General features: G+C 43.3%; 1 protein-coding gene across 1 annotated transcript in view; it reads right to left on the bottom strand.

Moving 5' to 3' along the window:
* Positions 1-19,748, bottom strand: part of LOC144892129 (uncharacterized) — a 75,890-nt gene extending 56,142 nt beyond the window's left edge. Inside the window, exons 1-2 of the mRNA XM_078777349.1 lie at positions 19,555-19,748; positions 3,016-4,442 (exon numbers count right to left, since the gene is read on the bottom strand). Of these exons, the coding sequence (XP_078633475.1) occupies positions 3,016-4,442; positions 19,555-19,678 (1,551 nt within the window). The 5' untranslated portion in view covers positions 19,679-19,748. The remainder of the gene's footprint in view (positions 1-3,015; positions 4,443-19,554) is intronic.
* Between the last annotated feature and the right edge of the window lie 399 nt (positions 19,749-20,147).

Below are 20,147 nucleotides of genomic sequence, written 5' to 3'. Positions count from 1 at the left end.
TCCCCCAATTCAAAGTAAAATCTCTTTTGATTACTTTCAAACATGTGGTTTTGTTTTCTCCTGTTGTTTCCTTCTTCATAGTTTTTTTTTTATCTTCCTCGTTATCATTTCTATTTTGAGTGTTTTCAGCACCCAAGCACTCGATGTCTTTGTCTTCGATTTTGTGTTTGTTTTTTATTCTTTGGATTCTCTCTTTGTTAGTCTTGGGTGTCTTTCCTTTCCTGAACTGTTGTATTTCTTCCACTTCCTTCCACAGTTGCTCTAGAGGGGTCAATATATGGTTGAACCCCCCAAAAATTGATACAAAAGGTTTTTCAATGGATTGACACGACCTAAGCTTGACAATCCACATAACGAGTTTCTTCCAGAGGAGTCGGAGGATGACGATGAATAGCGACTAACTGTATAAGACAACAAATGCCTAATGGGCTGGTAAACCTGGCTTACTGGATGACCTGATTACTTTGTGCTTATTCAAGTAATTTTGATGATTTCCTGGGTGCCTTAAACCTAGGTATACACACTGAAAAAATCTCTCTAGGTTGACTACTATTCGACAGAGCCATTTTAGTAGATCAGGATGTCACCTTGGGATGCCATCTTGGACTTGTCAATAAATAATTAACTGATGGTAATTTTATTGATTCAATTGGATTCCTTGGGCCCGAAAACCTAGGGTTAGACACAAAAACCACATTTCTAGGTTGAATAATAATTGAGATATGGCCATTTTAAGCTCCCGGCGGCCATCTTGGACGCCATCTTGAAAATGACCCCTTTCCAGAAGTCAGATGTTACTAGATTTTTAGTATGTTATTTAGCATGCCCAATGGTACCAGAATCCATTGAAAAACCTTTTGTATCAATTTTTTTGGGGTTAGGTGAGTTTTTTTTCGTATATTGACCCTACTACTCTCTTTGTGTCTCTAATCTGTCTCCAAGTTGGAATTTGGTTTCTATTTGAAGGACCGGGTTTTTTTCTTCTTCTGGTGTTGTTCTCCCGTTACTTTTTCTTGAATAAAGAGTTCCGCTCGAAACAGACGACATCGATTTCCTTCAAGGTGGATGATATTGAAATCATTTTTCTCATTGAATGGTTGGTTCGCCTCACTAAGATATTTGTCCATTTATTGTTTTCTATGTGATAAAGTTTTATCAATTTCATCTCTTCTATTTTGATGGCTCACTCTTCTTCTAGTCTAAGCAGCTCTTCATCATCTTCACCATGCTCCTCTCCCTCATTCTGCTGCTCTCCCTTGTCTTTCTGCCCATCAACATCTGCCTTTTCCATTCTTTTCCCCTTGGTTTGTGCCTGATTCTCCTGGTCTTTCTCTCTGAACTGGTCTTGCCCCTCTTTCAGTAGGATACCGCCATTCTTTCTTTTTGCCACACTTTTTCTTTGCCCCCTTTGCTCCGGCTCTATGTCGGGGTTTGGTCCCCAGTCTCATTGCACAGCCAAAACTTCCTCTTATGCCATCTTGGCCAAATTCCTGTCATACAAAGTGTGTGTGTGTGTGTGTGTGTGTGTGTGTGTGTGTGTGTGTGTGTGTGTGTGTGTGTGTGTTATAATTGTGAGGAATATAAATGAATAAAACGAGATGCGTGTGTGGTTTGTGTGTGTGATTTGTGTGTCTGTGTGTGTGTGTGTGTGTGATTTTTGTGTGTGTGTGTGTGTGTGTGTGTGTGTGTGTGTGTGTGTGTGTGTGTGTGTGTGTGTGTGTGTGTGTGTGTGTGGTAGAATTGTGAGGAATATAAATGAATAAAACGAGATGTGTGTGTGGTTTGTGTCCGGCAGTAAACACTTTTTATGCAATTGACCTGAAATTTTAAGAATTTGCATTTTGGATCACTGAAATGGTTCACGAATTAAAAGTTAGAAGCCGATTCTTTTCATATTTTAAGATCAAAAAGTCAAGGTTGCATAAAAATGCCAATTTTCATCCGATCCATTTCAAATTTAAAGAATTTGCATATTGGGTCACATCATTGGTTCTCCAATCAAAAGCTAGAAGCTGATTATTATTTTTGTTTTTTTTTAGATCAAAAGGTCAAATGCCAAGGGTGCATGAAAACGGCCTTGGGAAAATGCCACAATAAGTTATCTATTCACCTTAACACGGATTTCGCCTGAAGTGGAAAATCCCATGGGAAACGGAGAAAATGAAGATGCTCCATCACGTGCGTCTTGCCCTCTTATCACGTTTGGTTGGGATTGGAAAAGTGTATCCGAATGTATCATGTATCAACCAGAATGTATGAATGCCGAATGTATCACGGTCAGACAGATAGACATACAGACACCAAGTTGCATGTTGTATAACAATTTTGTTTGTGGGTCCTTTTTCTTTGGTCTTCACTTGTTTGTTTTGGAACCGATTTCATCATAATTGTTGTCTGATTTCATCAGTTATTTACTTTATTCTGACGTTGAATTGGCATTTCTGGGTTTTTGTGACTTCAATAATCTTTTTAAGTGAAACGTTATCTGTTTTTTTTCGATACTTCTTGACTTTTTAGTTGCTTGAGCATTAGCTTGTCTTTCACGAGGCCCAGATGTGCTTTGGTCCGCACGGAGAATGTGGGGGCGGGGGGGGGGGGGGGGGGGAGTTATATGTTAATTATTATTATTGCCAAATTATACAACTGTTATTGTTGTTTTGTTTGACATTTATTTTGTAATAAGAATGCCATGCCCTGGAAGGACCTATCAAACTGCTCTATACACCTTAACAAATCACACGTTTGGAAACATGGGAATTCATCCGCGTTATTTGTAGTTAATTAGATTAACTCACGAGATCATAATCATCATTTTGGTCCATCACATTTCACATCAGAAAGCTCCTGAAGACAAAAAAAACAAACACACACACACACACACACACACACTCCATGAAGAGTACATTTTGTTCATCTTTCGTTTTGTCATAGTTTTGGGGCCAGGCGTTATCTCTTCAGGTTTGTGCTTTAGTGTTAAAAACAGTCTCATAGTGAGGTTTATATATTCTCTCTTGCATGAATTCTTTCATGTCTTTTCATTCCTGCGGAACGAACAAAAGCCTTGTTGCAAACAGAACACTTGTAAGGCTTCTCTCCTGTGTGTATTTTTTGATGTCGCTGCAAATTTGATGGATAAGCAAAATCCTGATTGCAAACAGAACATGTGTAAGGCTTCTCTCCTGTGTGTATTTTTTGATGAATTATTAATGCTGCTCTTTTAAAAAATGCCTTAAGACACAAAGAACACTTGAAGGGGTTCTCTCCTGTGTGTATTTTTTTATGACGCTGCAAATAGGATGAAGCAGCAAAATCCTTATCGCAAACAGAACACTTGTGTGGTTTCCCTCCTGTGTGTATTTTTTGATGTCGATGCAAATGTGATGAAGAAGCAAAATCCTTATTGCAAACAGAACACTTGTAGGGCTTTTGTCCTGTGTGTATTTTTTGATGTTGATGCAAATGTGATGAAAAAATAAAATCTTTGTTACAAACAGAACACTTGAATGGTTTCTCTCCTGTGTGTCGTTTATGATGTTGATGCAAATTTGATGAACGACCAAAGGCCTTATGACACACAGAACATTTGAATGGCTTTTCCCCACTGTGTATTTTTTCATGTAGATCTAACGATGAGAAATAAACAAAACCCTTGTTGCAAACAGAACACTTGTAGGGCTTCTCACCTGTGTGTATTTTTTGATGTCGGTGCAAACGTGATGGATAAGCAAAATCCTTATTACAAACAGAACACTTGTAAGGCTTGTCTCCACTGTGTATTTTTTCATGTAGATCTAACGATGAGAAATAAACAAAACGCTTGTTGCAAACAGAACATTTATAGGGCTTCTCGCCTGTGTGTATTTTTTGATGTCGGTGCAAACGTGATGGATAAGCAAAATCCTTATTACAAAGAGAACACTTGTAAGGCTTGTCTCCATTGTGTATTTTTTGATGTTCATACAAATGTGATGAACGACCAAAGGCCTTGTGACACACAGAACACTTGTGTGGCTTTTCTCCACGGTGTATTTTTTCATGTAGATCTAACGATGAGAAATAAACAAAATCCTTGTTGCAAACAGAACACTTGTAAGGCTTCTCTCCATTGTGTATTTTTTCATGTTGATCTAACCATGACAAATGATCAAACACCTTGTTGCAAACAGAACACTTGAATGGCTTCTCTCCCGTGGGTATCCATTGATGTTCACGCAAATGTGATGAACAAAGAAAATCTTGACTGCAAACAGAACACTTCAATGGTCTCTTAATTCCTTGGATATTCTTGAGAGAGTCTGTACAGCTTTTGCAACTGCGGATGGATGACTCGCTGTGAAATGCATCATTGTTTTGAGAATCAGTGTGTGTCATGTGATGATTTAAAACTTCTGAGCAGAACAACTGGGAACAGCTGGAACAAGAAACCAGTTCCATTTGTTTCACTGGAAAGACAAATAAAAAAAGCATTCAAAATTCACCAAAACAGCAAAATGTTGCAGAATTGACAAGTATTTCACTCAGATTAGATTGAACATTTGTCATATTTCTGTACTTCGCTCAATGGAGAAGCTCCAAGTGAAGGATTGAAAAATAGGACCGCGACTCCTGAAGCTCACCTGGATCAGGAACAAAAGTTACACAAACCCCCCAAAGACTCCCTCAACCCTGATATTTTAATGCCGTGAACAAACTTTTGTACATCACCGGCGATGAAGGTTGTGGGCAAGTTTAATCGAAATTGTATGTGCAGTTTCAGAGAGAGAGAGAGAGAGAGCAAATACCTATTTTGGGGGATGACAAAATCCCCACCTCCCACCCCCCATAGACCCTCTTAATGAGCGCAGATTTTGATGCAATCAATACGCCTTTGTTTGGCACCAGATATGAAGCTTCTAGCCAAGTAAAATCAAAATAGTGTTTGATTCAAGCGATAATGACTGAAGTGTTTACAAACTCACTCAATCACTCACTGACTTACCTGCAGACCCTGCTTGACCACATAAGTTCACCGGACTAAAGTCCAGGTGAGCTAAAAATGGTGAAATATTCGATGTATCCAAATGGACCTGACAGTGACTGAGTAAACACAAGCTCCCTTACTTTGATAATTATTTTATTATTCTCGGCAATGGATGCCAATGTTTGATGTGCGGTCCTCATATATATTTTCTAAGATCTCCCTTTTGCACTCCTTGCACTCCAAACTCTCTACCTACTACTGTGTTCAAAAAGTATCCGACCTTTATTTTTCGTGCGTAAAAAAAAGAACCTAGGGAGGCGTTGATTGGTGCACGTATGTAGGCGATCCTAATGCGCATGCGTGAATTTTTTCCCACCTGCAGAAGCTGTCATTCGACGGCAGACCGACGATGAGTGAGGACATGTAAGTGAGAGCCGTCGGATTTTCGTTTTTGACAAAATGACGGAAAAACTTGAACAACGCTACTGCATCAAATTTTGTGTAAAGCTTGGCGATTCCCAAGTGGAAACGATCCGCAAGATTCAACACCATTCATTCCATTATGAAGGAGGATTTGGGCTTCAGGAGAATCTCAGCGAAGTTTGTACCAAAGCTGCTAACGATTGAGCAGAAGCAACTCCGTTTGGAGATCGCACAGGACATGCTGGCGACTGTGAAGAGCGATCCCAGCTTCCTCAACACAGTGATCACTGGCGATGAGTCCTGGGTTTATGGGTACGACCCAGAAACCAAGTTGCAGTCATCACAATGGAAGCATCCAACATCCCCGAGGCCAAATAACACAAAATTTGATGCAGTAGCGTTGTTCAAGTTTTTCCGTCATTTTGTCAAAAACGAAAATCCGACGGCGCTCACTTACATGTCCTCACTCATCGGCGGTCTGCCGTCGAATGACAGCTTCTGCAGGTGGGAAAAAATTCACGCGTGCGCATTAGGATCGCCTACATACGTGCACCAATCAACGCCTCCCTAGCTTCTTTTTTTTACGCACGAAAAATAAAGGTCGGATACTTTTTGAACACACCACGTATGGCTTAAAATCTGAACCACCACACTTGGCTTTCTGACTTCAACTCCATTCTCGTATCTGTGTTGCTCTCAGCGGGATCCTTTCACCTCCTGTCTCTGTCAAGGATGGAATACCACAAGGCAGTGTTCTTGGTCCCATCCAATTGATAATCTTCATCAACGATCTCTCTTGACTATTTGTAAAGACTCCTTTATGCCAAAATTTCTTCCATCCTTAACTTAGGCATGCTGCAGCCTCTTCCCTCTCTGTAGACATTGATAAAGTCACAAGTTGTTCAAACTCTTGCAATACATCTTTCAATTTTGAGAATCTCACACACTCACCGTCTCTCTACAATCCTCTAAAAGAAGTTCAGTCACTCAAATGTTTGGGCTTAATTATCAGCCATGATCTTTCTGAGTCAACACACATCTATGTTGGCCTGAAAATCCAGTCACTGACTAGTCCTCCTCTGTCATGCAAATTCATGCCTAGGTACACGTGACCTAACTAACGACAAAGCCTCCATCCGCAGCTTGATGAAATACTGCTATCCCCATCTGGACTAGGACTCTTGATTTACACTTCGTTCAGATTGAGAACATGGTAACCAAGACCTCCAAGATTTTTGGAAGGAGCGCAATGAAGCTGAGGCTTTGGGCCTATCACTTACCCATCACAGACAGGTCGGTGGTCTCTGTCTTATACAATCTCTTTTCTGGTCTTGCACCCACTGCTCTTACTGTTCTCCGCTCCCACAACCCTCCAGGTTTCTGCAGGGTTCCTCTTTTCTCTTCAAAATAGGAATGTTTGCTGCTACGCCACTTCAGCAATTAGATGCACTGAGAAGATTCAGATCTATCTTACTAACAACGCGAAAAATCTGATAACTCCAGTGCAGCATTTGGTCTTCCATTTGATTATGAAGCAAGCTACAGCTGCTTTGGTACCCTCGTTTGTTGCCAGCCGATTAGAAACAGGTAACAGCTAGCTTCATGGTTTGCCACAATCTGATGTTCATTATCTACAACGTGTACAAAACACTTCTGCTAGAATTACTGATAAAGTTCCAAGAAGGCAACAAACAAATCTCACAAACACAAAAAAAATCTCCACCAGCCTTCCATTGAAAATAGAATCGTTTTGAAGATCCTTCTACTCACCTATCAGGTACAAAACAACATGAACGCTGCCTACATAATGAACATGATTACCCCTTATGTACCAGCATGCACCTTGAGATCAACATCCCAATCCCTCCTCGGTATCCCAAAAGTCTCAACTCATCATTAGAGCATTTGAAGTGGCTGCTCCAACTCTCTGGAATTCACTCCCTCTGCACATCCGTCAAACAGCCAACCGAAACATTTTTAAACACTGATCAAAACACATCTTTGGAGCAAACACTGGATTAAAATTCCATGTTACTGTTCTAGTTTGCCTCTTTGAAAGTAACGTTGGTTCATGTGAATATTGTTTATTTCAATTGATTTTATTTGTAAAGTGTGTCGACTGTTTAGGATGTTAAGTTATTATCATGACCTGAGTTATTTCAGTTATTTGTTATCAGTTATTTTATATTTTAGATATTTCTATATTTATATATATTTTATATTTATATATTATTATTATATTTCAGTTATTTGTCTTCATCAATGATCTCTCTGATCTGAATGAATATCTGATGGTATTCAGGATTGCAAAGCAGATAGCGAAAGAGAGGTGTGATGTGATGGGAAATGGGAAAAATGGGAAAAGATGGGAAAGATGGGTAAGATGGGAAAAATGGGAAAAGATGGGAAAAAAAAAAAGATATATGGAAATGCTGTTGAATACAGAGAATAAATGGGATGGCAACATAGAGAGTAACCCAGTTTTAGGACCGGCAGAGAAGATAACTGAGAAGGACGTTGAGGAAGCGATAAAAGCAATGAAGAGTAGAAAAGTTGTGGGAGATATGTTGAAGGCAGCAGGAAGTTGGGGTGTGAAGAGAATGACAGAGATCTGCAATCTGGTGGTGAAAGAAGGCCACATTCCAGTGGATTGGGAACTGAGTACCCTCGTCCCTCTATACAAGGGGAAAGGTGACCCGCTGGAGTGTGTCTCGTACCGAGCGATAAAGTTATTGGAGCATGGAATGAAGGTATTGGAAAGGGTGTTGGAGAGGAGGATAAGGAAGCAAGTGAAGATCGACGAAATGCAGTTTGGATTTATGCCAGGAAGAGGAACGACAGACGCGCTCTTTATTGTGAGGCAGTTGCAGGAGAAGTACATGGAGAAGAGGAAGAAGTTGTTTCTTGGGTTTGTTGATCTGGAGAAAGCATTCGATAGGGTTCCACGTGAAGTATTGACATGGGCATTGAGGAAGTTAGGAGTGGAGGAATGGTTGATCAGAGTAGTGATGGCAATGTACAAAAGAGTGCGCACAGCTGTAAGGATGAAGGACGGGAACAGTGGTGAGTTTGAGGTGAAGGTGGGAGTGCATCAGGGGTCGGTACTAAGTCCACTACTATTTGTAGCTGTGATGGAGGTGCTGGCTCAGAACGTAAAGCAGGGCTTACCGTGGGAGTTGTTGTATGCAGATGATCTGGTGTTGATTGTGGAAAGTATGGATGGACTGAAGGAAAAGATGAACAAGTGGAAGGAATGTATGGAGACAAAGGGTCTGAAGGTGAATATAGGAAAGACGAAGGTGATGGCAAGTGGTAAAGCATGTGGTGAGGTGGAAAGAACTGGGAAGTGGCCATGTGCTGTGTGCAGGAAGGGTGTCGGAGTGAACTCCATTCAATGTACAATGTGCGCTGAGTGGGTTCATCAAAAATGTAGCGGTCTGAGAGGGTCATTAACCAGTGTGGCAGCTACATTCAAATGTAAGGTGTGCACAGAGGGAGCTGCAGATGGAGGAAATGTTGAGTTGGATCTTGGAGACGGCGTGAAGCTGGAAGGTGTGAAAACATTTTGCTACCTCGGAGACATGCTGAATGGAGAAGGTGGATCAGACTCGGCAACGGTTGCTAGAGTGAGATGTGCATGGAAGAAGTTTCGGGAACTGAGTGGCGTGCTGATGAGGAGGGGAGTGTCGTTGAAGCTGAAGGGAAAGGTGTATGCTGCATGTGTGAGAAGTGTTATGATTTATGGGAGCGAGACATGGGTCATGAATGTAGAGCAGTAACGAAGGCTGGAAAGGGTGGAAATGTGAATGGTTCGGTGGATGTGTGGAGTATCGTTGAGAGAGAGGAAGACAAATGATGAATTGCGAAAGATGATGGGAATAGAGCCTGTGATTGATGCTGTGAAGAGGAACAGGTTGAGATGGCTTGGTCATGTATTGAGGAAGGATGAAAGTGACTGGTTGAGAAGAGTGATGGAAATGAATGTGGAAGGAAGTAGAGGACGGGGAAGACCGAGAAAGACTTGGCTAAAGATGGTGGAAGAAGAAATGCGGGCAAGGGGGTTAACAAGGAGAGATGCAGAAAATAGGGCAAAATGGAGAGATTGTCATGGGGACCGCAAGGCTAACCCCCACTCTAGCAGGGAAAATGGCCTTAAAATGCATGTTGTTGTTGTTGTTGTAATCATCTCTCTGACTCTGGAAAATCCTCTATATCTCTTTGCTGATGACTCCACTATCTGCCGCTCCATTCCTCATCCCTCAGATTGGCAGTCTGCAGCCTCCTCACTCTCTGCAGACCTGGACAAAATCACAGACTGGTCAAACAGGTGGAACATGTCTTTCAATCCTGACAAATCTCACACTCTTACCATGTCTCTTGGAAAAGACCGATTGGAAAACCCTCCCATCTGCTTTCTCAACAATCCTCTCCAAGAAGTTCTGTCGCTCAAGCTTTTGGGTCTCACTATCTGCCATGATCTTTCTTGGGAAAACCACATTTCCAAGCTGGCCTCCAAAGCCAGTCACCGACGAGGCATCCTCTGTCGTGCGAAGTCCTTCCTTGGCACACCTGAGCTCTTCACCACATACAAGGCTTTCATCTGCAGCTCAATGGAATACTGCTCCGCCCTCTGGGCCGGTGCTCCTGCCTCACACCTAGCTCGGCTTCACGCTGTTGAAACCAAAGCTTTCAGAATCATTGGAATCTCCTGCGATGAAGCTAACTCCGAGGGCCTTTCACTCTCTCACCGCAGGCAGGTTGGTCGTCTTTCTGTCTTCTACCGACTCCTCTCCGGCCTTGCTCCCCCAGCTCTCTCTGTGGTCTGTCCCCCTAATATTCCAACAGGTCGCACAAGATCTGCCAGCAACCCTCTTATGGTTAAACTGCCAAAACCATGACTCTCTGCTCACCTTCACTCTTTCATTCCTCTTTTCTCCCGCCTCTGGAACAAACTCCCCCACTCCCTTCAATCCCACTCCTCCCTCCAGGTCTTTAAAACAGCTGTTCACCACCATCTCTTATCTTACCCCATCCAAAACCTTGATCTTTTCTACCCCCGCTAATTCACCCGATACACTTTTTTTGAAATTCCAACTTCTTTCCTGGAAGTCCTTGCGGTGTCCATATGTTTTATACCTCTCCCACCTCCCCCCAAGCCCTCCCCCTCCCAAGTTTCTCTCGATGTCCCTGCTCTCAAATGTTGTGTTTGTATCCTTCCCCCTCTCTCCCCTTCTTGTCTACCGCTCCCCTTATTTTGTGTTTTATGTGTCGGTTCGACTTTTTGTGTGATTAATGTTAGCTCTTTCACGACCCTCGATCTTGTATACAAAAAAGAAAAAAAAAGAAAAAAAGACCTATATAAAATAAGCATAATTAGGTTTATTCTCCACGAAATGGAGAGTAACCGATTATATTATTCGCAAAGTTTTTCTTATTATTCTTTTTCATATTCTTCCACCCTATTTTGCACCTCTGAAAACTTTAAAATTAAGTTTCTCAGCAACCGCTGGTCGGATTGACAGGAAATTTTCACCAAATGATCAGCTTGGCTCGTAGAATTTTTTAAATACTAATTAGGACGTCGTAGGTCATGTGGTATGGGCGCCATCTTGTAAAACACCTTCAAGTTTGCCCCTCTATAATCTCCGAAACGGCTCAATAGAAAAATTTGATTAATGGTTCATTCTAAAGAACTCTGCAATGGGACCAAAAAACATGTTTATTTAGTATATTAAATATGCTAACGTTAAGACATTAGAATTCGTCAAACACATCTTTGCTCCCACGAAAATTATATATTTTTTCCCAGATCCTTAGTTTAAAAAAACTCAGAATGCAAAAAATTTCGAGGTCATACGTCACATGGTTCGGCCGCCATATTGTTTTTCGTGAAAAACACAAAAAACCCTTTTTCTCCGCAACGGCTGAACAGATCGAGCCCAAACTTGGCATGCATAATCACATACCCATGACGAACAAAAATGTTCAGCAATCATGACGTTATGCATCACATGGTTTCGGAGTTATAGCGTTTTTAAGCATAAACTAAAAATGCTATCTTCTCCATAATTTGTGAAGTTATCGAGTGGAAACTTGACACAAATGTTCCCCATGGGAGGGGGGGGGGGCGGTGTTTAAATCATACTTGAGACGTTTTGATAAGTCACATGGTTTGGCCGCAATGAATAATTGAAGGAAAATCCAAAAAAGCTTCTAACTATTGAACCACTGCATTGATCAAATTTAATTTTTAATGCAATGTAGCTCTCATCAAGTGGAACATGTGTGTTAAATTTCAACATGATTGGTTGTACGGTCTCGAAGTTAGAAATCTTTATTGTTGAAAGAAGAAGAAACGCAACATTTTTCTTACTGGTTTGTGCTGCTGCCATTTTAATGAGTAATTTCCTTTAAAAAACATTTTCTCTGCAATAATTGGACCGATTGAGAGCAAATTTTCACCAAAGGAGGGACTCGGTCTGTAGAATATTTTAATGGTAATTATGATGTCACAGGTCACGTGGTTCGGCCGCCATATTGTTTTGAGTGAAAAACACTAAAATCCAATTTGCTCCAAAACGCCTGAACAGATCGAGGCCAAACTTTGCAGGCAGAATCGCATACCCATGGCGAACAAAAAAGTCATGACGTCGTGCGTCACATGGTTTCAGAGTTATGACGTTTTTAAGCATAAACCTTTAAAACCTAGCTCCTCCCTCATTTGTGATCCAATCGAGAGGAAACTTCACAGATCTGTTCAGCATGTCAGTCTACTAAAATGTCCTTTTGGAATTTGCGATAGGTCACGTGGTTTGGCAGATATTGTTAATTAAACGAAAATATTTAAAATCTTTCCCTCGCAGTCCCCCTGTACTGTCTTTCCCTCGCGGTCCCCCTGTACTGTCTTTCCCTCGCGGTCCCCCTGTGCTGTGTTCCTGGATGTCTTTTTGTTGAATGTGTTTTAATGAATGTTTCCCCCTGTACTGTCTTTCCCTCGTGGCCCCCCTGTACTGTCTTTCCCTCGCGGTCCCCCTGTACTGTCCGTCCCTCGCGGTCCCCCTGTGCTGTCTTTCCCTTGCGGTCCCCCTGTACTGTCTTTCCCTCGCGGTCCCCCTGTACTGTCTTTCTCTCGCGGTCCCCCTGTACTGTCTTTCCCTCGCGGTCCCCCTGTACTGTCTTTCCCTCGCGGTCCCCCTGTGCTGTCTTTCCCTCGCGGCCCCCTGTACTGTCTTTCCCTCGTGGTCCCCCTGTTCTGTGTTCCTGGATGTCTTTTTGTTGAATGTGTTTTAATGAATGTTTCCCCCTGTACTGTCTTTCCCTCGCGGTCCCCCTGTACTGTCTTTCCCTCGTGGTCCCCCTGTACTGTGTTCCTGGATGTCTTTTTGTTGAATGTGTTTTAATGAATGTTTCCCCCTGTGCTGTCTTTCCCTCGCGGTTGTCAGCTCTTTCACGAGCCTCGATCGATTCAGTATTAAAAAAAAAAAAAAAAAAATCTCGAATCGCTTCATTGGTCGACATGAAACTTCATACTACAGTAGAAGTCATGAAGAGTAACAAGTGTACAAAATTTCAATATGATTGGATGTATGGTCCGGAAGCTAGAAGTTGTTATTGCGTGAAGAGAAGTCTTCGAATGTGGACGATTAATTTATTTATCACATGTACAGACTTGCAGGCATCGTTTGAAACAATCTCATGGGGTAATTTGAACCTCAAATAAAATTATAATTCCAGATTTGTCAATGGCTGAGGTATATTAACAAACGAATAAAACAGATTTGGCAAAATTCCGACTTTTTTTTTTTGAAAGATCGCATCTTCACCCAGAGTTGTGAGGGGCTGAAGAAGAAGAAACCTCACATGGGCTTCTCAGACCAAATAAAAAATTCTGGCTCTGCGATTTTCAGGTTTAGTTTCTTTTTAAAATCGCTTTCTCTGCAGTCATTGCACAGATTGACATGAAATTTCACCATAGGTGTGCCTGGGCATGAAGAATCCGTTGAGGATAATTATGACGTCACCGGTCACGTGGTATGGCCGCCATCTTGAGAAAACCGAAATTTTTTACATCTCTATATCTCCAAAAGCGCTGAGTAGAAAAGATTGAGACATATCTCATTGTAAAGAACTATCCATGGAGAATAAGCCTTGTTAACTATGATGTCATATTTGCTGCCATTATGACGTCATAATTCGACAAATACAAACCTTCATCCGACCAGGGTGAAATTTTTTGAGCATCATCTCGTGATAAATTGATGGAGAAAAAATACAATAATGTGAACGTGGGGTTGCTGTAAAATGTGGGGATGTGTGTTGTGTGTGTGTGTGTGTGTGTGTGTGTGTATGTGGTGTGTGTGTATGTGGGGGGGGGGGTGGGGAGGTGGAGATGTGTGTGTGTGTGTGTCTGTGTGTGTGTGTGTGTGTGTGTGTTGGGGGGGTGGGGGTGGGGGGATGTGTGTAGTCTGGGTGTGTGTGTGCGTGCGTGTGTGGGGGGGGGGGGGGGTGGGGGGATGTGTGTGTGTTTATGTGGGGGTGAAAGTGTGGGGGGGGTGGGGATGTGTATGTGCATGTGGGGATGTGTGTGTGTGTGTGTGGGGGGGGGGGGGGGAGTGTGTGGGGGGGGGGGTAGGACGTGTGTGTATGTGTGTGTGTGTGTGTGTGTGTTGGGGGGGGGGGTGTGGGTGTGGATATGTGTCTGTGTGTGTGTGTGTGGTGTGTGGTGTGTGTGTGTGTGTGTGTGTGTGTGTGTGTGTGTGTGTGTGTGTGTTGGGGGGTGGGGGGGTGTGGATATGTGTGTGTGTGTGTGTGTGTGTGTGTGTGTGTGTGTGTGTGTGTGTGTGTGTGTGTGTGTGTGTGTGTGTATCCACCAAGGGGGGTTGTATCAAAGCATGTCCAATGAAGGTGGGGCTGCTTTTGGCGGATATTTGCTTTTGGCAAATGTTTGCGTTTAGCAGATGTATGCATTTTGCGGCAGTTGCTTTTGGCGGATGTTTGCTTTTGGCGATGTGTGCGTTTGGTGGATGTATGCATTTGGCGGCTCTTTGCTTTTGACGGCAGTTTGCGTTTGGCGGATGTATGCTTTTGACAGATGTATGCGTTTGGCAGAAAATTATCTTTCATACCTGTATAAAAGTCGAGTATTTCGTGCCGCGTAATTTGCGCCCTAGTTCTTCAAGCTTCCTCAAGACCTTGAGGCCTTGTTTTCTATCAGCGGTCGATTGTGGTCCTTCTACTTTCGTTCTCTGTCAATTTTTCCCAGTCTTTTCACCCCATACTTCCTTGTTTAAAATCTTAACCAAAAAACAAAAAAAAAAACAAAAACATTTCCTTCTTTGTTCTTTTCGTTCGTTCGTTCGTTCTTCGACCACGTGTTTCACCCCTATTTCACTCCCATTTTCACCCCATTCCCTCAGATAGTTTTCACTGTTCAATTTTAAAATGTTTAAACTTTCCCTTGAAGTGCTGTATTCTGTCGTTTATGATAACACTTTTTTCCTCTCTTCTTTAAAAGGTTGCTTTCGACTTGCTCACCAAATCTATTCATTCCAAAATAAATTTCCATCTCTTACAGTTCCTCTTTTTACATTCCCTAAACTCACCTACACTCCCCCCCCCCCCCCCCCCCCCCCCCCCACTCCAACGTCCTTAAACGTATCTGACTCGAAGGTCACAATAAACTCATTTTGCAATAAATGTTTGTTTATTAATCGTACAACACTTTCTAAAATCCAAACTCACTCCCTCCCCTCCAAATCTCCCCCATCTCCCATCCCTTTCAAATCTCCCCCTTTCCCCTCCCCCTATAAACTCCCCCCTCGCCCCACCCCTTAAAATCTCCCTACCCTCATTTTTTCTCCATTTCCCCCCTCTCACCCCTTCTCCTCAAAGCGTCCTCCCCGCTTCTTCCCCCTTCCAACTCTCACCTCCATCTCCCCCAACCTTCTTCCTCGCTCTGCCCCTCCCCCTCAAATAACTACCTCATTGTGCCTCACCCAATCACCATCAAACCTTTTGTTCGCCCCATCCTTCCCTTTCTCCGAGCTATTCTGAAATCTCTGACACACTTTCAACAGCTCTCCGTACCTCTTCCTCCTCTTCCACATCTTACCCTACCCCTCCCCGCCCCGCCCCCTGTTCTGTATCCGATGCTCCCCCTTCCACTTCATTAACGGTATGGACCTCAAACATCCGAGGCCTTCGCTCAAACTTGACTGATCTCTCCATGCAGGTTGCTTCTGACAAACCAGACTTGATCTGCTTAATAGAAACTTTCCTCCTTCAGGATGTCTCTGATTCCTTAATATCTCTCCGGGTTACTCCCTCCCCCGGTATGATAGAACTGACCCTCGTCCTGGAGGTGGGGTTGCTATCTTTATCAAAAACTCTCGTCCTCACTCGCCCTGCACTGCCCTCTCTCCACCTCACCCCCAGGAGTACCTCTGGCTACGGCTTCCCCTTCACTCCCACCTTTTGTTCATATGTGTGTTGTACCGTCTACCAAACAGTGATGACTCCATCTACATCTCGCTGTCTGATAACATGGACCAATTTCTATCTCCTCATCCCAACTCTCTCTCTTCCTCATATGTGGTGATTTCAATTGTCACCATACCAGCTGGCTGGGTGTGGGTACCTCTCTCACCAGCCACGGCTCCTCAGCAAAGGGCTTCTGCGACTCACTGGGACAGACTCAATCTGTCAATTTCCCGACCCGGATCTCAGTCAACGGAGCATCTTCTCATCTGCACTTGGTTATGACTAACTTCCCTGCAAATGTCTGCTGCTCTTCTTCTGCTCCAATCGGCTCATCTGATCATGTGCTTGTTAAAGTGGACATCTCTCTGACCAGTCTCAGCGTCGACGAGTCTGGCATTTCACTCACGCCAACTGGCACGGTCTTCAAGCAGCCATCACTCATCTGGACTGGTCTCCCATCTCGACCGCCTCTGACATCAACTCATCCTGGGAATTCTTCCAAAGTAAATTGCTCTCTCTCATGCACAGATTTATCCCAGCTCGTCTTCAGTTGTCATCCCCTTCCTCCCGTCCATGGTTCACAGAATCTTGTGGTGAGGCAGTTGCCCAGAAACAACTTGCCTTTGCCTCCTGGAAAGCAAATCCAATGGAAGGAAATCTCATTTCCTTTCACAAAGCCCGAAACAAGTGTGTCCACCCTCAGGAGAGCCAGGAAACAATATCTCTCTACTCTCAAGACTGAACTCTCAAACCTGTCTCACTCTTCCAAATCCTGTTGGCATCTGGTCAAATCTGTTTCTGGTGTTTGTTCCCCCTACACCTCCCTTACCTCAAACGGCTACACAGCTGACTCCGCTCGTGAAAAAGCTGAATGCCTCAACTCTGTGTTTGCCTCTAAATCTTGTGTCCCAAACCCATCGCTCTCTGTACCCACCGTACCCAGTCGTACCCAGCTGCTCCTGGACTCTGTGTCCTTTTCTCCTGACAAGGTGGAGAAGTTTCTGTCAACGCTCCACTTTGATTCTGCAACTGGACCTGACGGCATCAGCCCACGGGTCCTAGAATCCTGCTCTACCTCTCTTTCACTCCCTCTCTCTGTTCTCTTCACCTTCTCGTTTGCTCAAGGTCAGCTGCCATCAGCTGGGAAATCAGCCAACATCATCGCTTTACACAAAAAAAGATGCAAAAACAGGTCCTTGCAACTACAGACCAATCAGCCCTCTCCCAATTATCAGCAAAATCATGGAATCCATCATTGCTCCGGATATCAAATCTTTCCTCTTCTCCAATGGCTTGATCTCTGACCATCAATTTGGTTTCAGACCAGGTCACTCTACTCTGGACATGCTGCTTCTGCTGTCTCAACAATGGATGGAGGTCCTCAATGTCAAACAGGAAATTAGAGCTGTCTCCCTTGACATATCACGTGCCTTCGATACGGTCTGGCATTCCGCTCTGCTCACCAAACTCTCCTCCTATGGTATCCATGGAAATCTCCACGCATGGCTTGCGGACTTCCTCTCTGGTCGTAGTCAACATGTGGCCCTGAATGGATTTCTCTCATCTCTTCTACCTGTTCAGGCTGGAGTTCCCCAAGGCAGTGTTATGGGCCCTGTGCTTTTTCTGGTCTTCATCAATGATCTCTCTGACTCTCTTGAAAATCCTCTCTACCTCTTTGCTGATGACTCCACTCTCTGCAGCTCCATTCCTCATCCCTCAGATCGGCAGTCTGCAGCCTCCTCACTCTCTGCAGACCTGGACAAAATCACAGACTGGTCAAACAAGTGGAAGATGTCTTTCAATCCTGACAAATCTCACACTCTTACGATGTCTCTCCAAAAAGACCGACTGGACAACCCTCCAAACTACTTTCTGAACAATCCTCTCCAAGAAGTTCTGTCACTCAAGCTTTTGGGTCTCACGATCTGCCATGATCTTTCCTGGGAAAACCACATTTCCAATCTGGCCTCCAAAGTCAGTCACCGACTGGGCATCCTCCGTCGTTCGAAGTCCTTCCTTGGCACAGCTGAGCTCCTCACCACATACAAGGCTTTCATCCGCAACTCAATGTAATACTGTTCTCCCCTCTGGGCCAGTGCTCCTGCCTCACACATAGCTCGGCTTCACCCTGTTGAAACCAAAGCTTTCAGAATCATTGGAATCTCCTGCGATGAAGCTAACTTCGAAGGCCTTTCACTTACTCACCGCAGGCAGGTTGGTGGTCTTTCTGTCTTCTACCGACTCCTCTCCGGCCTTGCTCCCCCAGCTCTCTTGGCTCTGTCCCTCAAATATTCCGACAGGTTGCACAAGATCTGCCTGCAAACCTCTTATGGTTAAACTGCCAAAATCAAGCCTCTCTGCTCAACTTCACTCCTTCATTCCTCTTTTGTCCCACCTCTGGAACAAACTCCCTCACTCTCTTCAGTCCCACTCCTCCCTCCAGGTCTTTAAAACAGCTGTTCACCACCATCTCTTATCTTCCCCCATCCAAAACCTTGATTTTTTCTACCCCCGCTAATTTCACCCCAGATCCACTTTTTTGAAATACCAACTTCTTTCCTGTAGTCCTTGCAGTGTCCTCAAGTGTTTTATACTTCTCCCACCCCTCCCCCCTTCCCACGCCTCCCCCCACCAAGCCCTCTCCCTCCCACAGATCCCCCGATGTCCCTGCACTCAAATGTTGTGTTTGTGCTTCCCCTTCTCTCCCCATCTTGTCTACCCTTATTATATGTTTTGTGTGTCTGTTTGATTTCTTGTGTGATAAATGTTAGCGCTTTCATGAGCCTCGATCCTGTATGCAAACAACAACAACAACAAAAAAGAAAAGAAAAAAAAGAAAGAGAAATGCAAGTTGGACATATACATGCAATCGCTGCATCGACTGTGTATCCTCGAGTCCTTGAGTGGTACAGCCAACGCCCAGACGTCAATCCCATTGAGAATCTGTGGAAAGACTTGAAGATTGCTATTCACCGACACTCATGCTGTTCAACATGAAGAATGGGAGAAACTCCCCAAATGCAGAAGTGCAAAGCTGAACTTTCCTCTTTGCAACTTTCCTGTTTTTCCTCCCTGAGGGTTTGCTTTCTGTATCTGTCTTGTCCACCCCTTGTGGTTTCTCCCATTCCTCATTCTTCCTCACTTCCTTTTTCTTCAAATTATCTCTCATTTTGTCCATCTTGTCTGTTCCTCCTCTACTCTTGTTGTTGGTTTTGTTCCATTGTGTCTTGTTCCATTCCTTGTTCAATTCTGTTGATTTTCACTTAAAACCCAACAAAAACTATCTCAGATGTTAAAGGAAAAGGTCCACACTCACTCCATTCTAGTATAGTGCAGGTCTTGAATGCAGACATCATATGACGTGATTAGATAATCATGATAAACTTGTCTTTCAAACTTGTCAAGTCCCAGTAATCTCAATTGGTTTGTTATTTACAATTTTATTTCCAAAGAGTGAATTGGAGAAGGAAAGACTTTCAAACTTTAGCTTCTTGTGTAAAGTGCAGAGAAGTTTCTGGGGATTTCAAATGTAAGCAATATCCCTGTATCGTTGACATAAAACAGCCAATATGGGCGGAAACACTTCGAACGCATCTACAATTCAACAACGATTGGAAACAAATAATTGGTTTCGGAAAATAAACAAAATAAGTGAACACGGTGTGATGTGTTCTCTCCGTAACTCGGCTTACCTTCGAGCAGCTGATCATCTCTGCTCGGCTCTGCAGGAGGAGCATCCCACGGTTCCTGCTTTACATGCTCATAGCTCAAAGCATTCTGGGAGGTCTGAAGAGAGTTACTCTGGAAGGTTTCCATCTTCACCAGAGGAGCTTCATCTGGAAACCATGTGACATCATTATATTACAGGAACAAAAGGGATAAATGATTGAATCCAATGATATAAATAAAAATGAAGAGTTTTGAAAGAGAATTTGGTCAAATTCAAAGAAATAATTGTAACAAAAAGAAATGCTCATCCTCATTCCATTTATAGTCTGGCAAATAAAAAATATAATTTTTATTTAACTCACGACTTTGACATCTCAATTTAACATTGACAAATGAAAAAGAAGTGAAAATCTAATGAATAAAATTCATCGGATATCTGTCTATGTGTTTGTTCGCAGTTTTTTTTGCAAAGACCCCTGGGCCAACAACCACAGAATTTGGGACGCAGATGAAGCCCGACCCGGGGATTGTCCTCAGGGTATTTTCATCCACCACCTCAACCTTTAAAGACCCCAAAACCTCCTAAAACCCTTTTTACATGCTTTTTGCATGATTG

Source organism: Myxine glutinosa, chromosome 5 (assembly GCF_964187855.1).
Source record: "Myxine glutinosa chromosome 5, kmMyxGlut1.1, whole genome shotgun sequence".
NCBI classification, from domain to species: Eukaryota; Metazoa; Chordata; class Myxini; order Myxiniformes; family Myxinidae; genus Myxine; species Myxine glutinosa.
The sequence above is the reverse complement of the archived record's forward strand: the minus strand, read 5'-3'. Positions and strand labels throughout refer to the sequence as shown.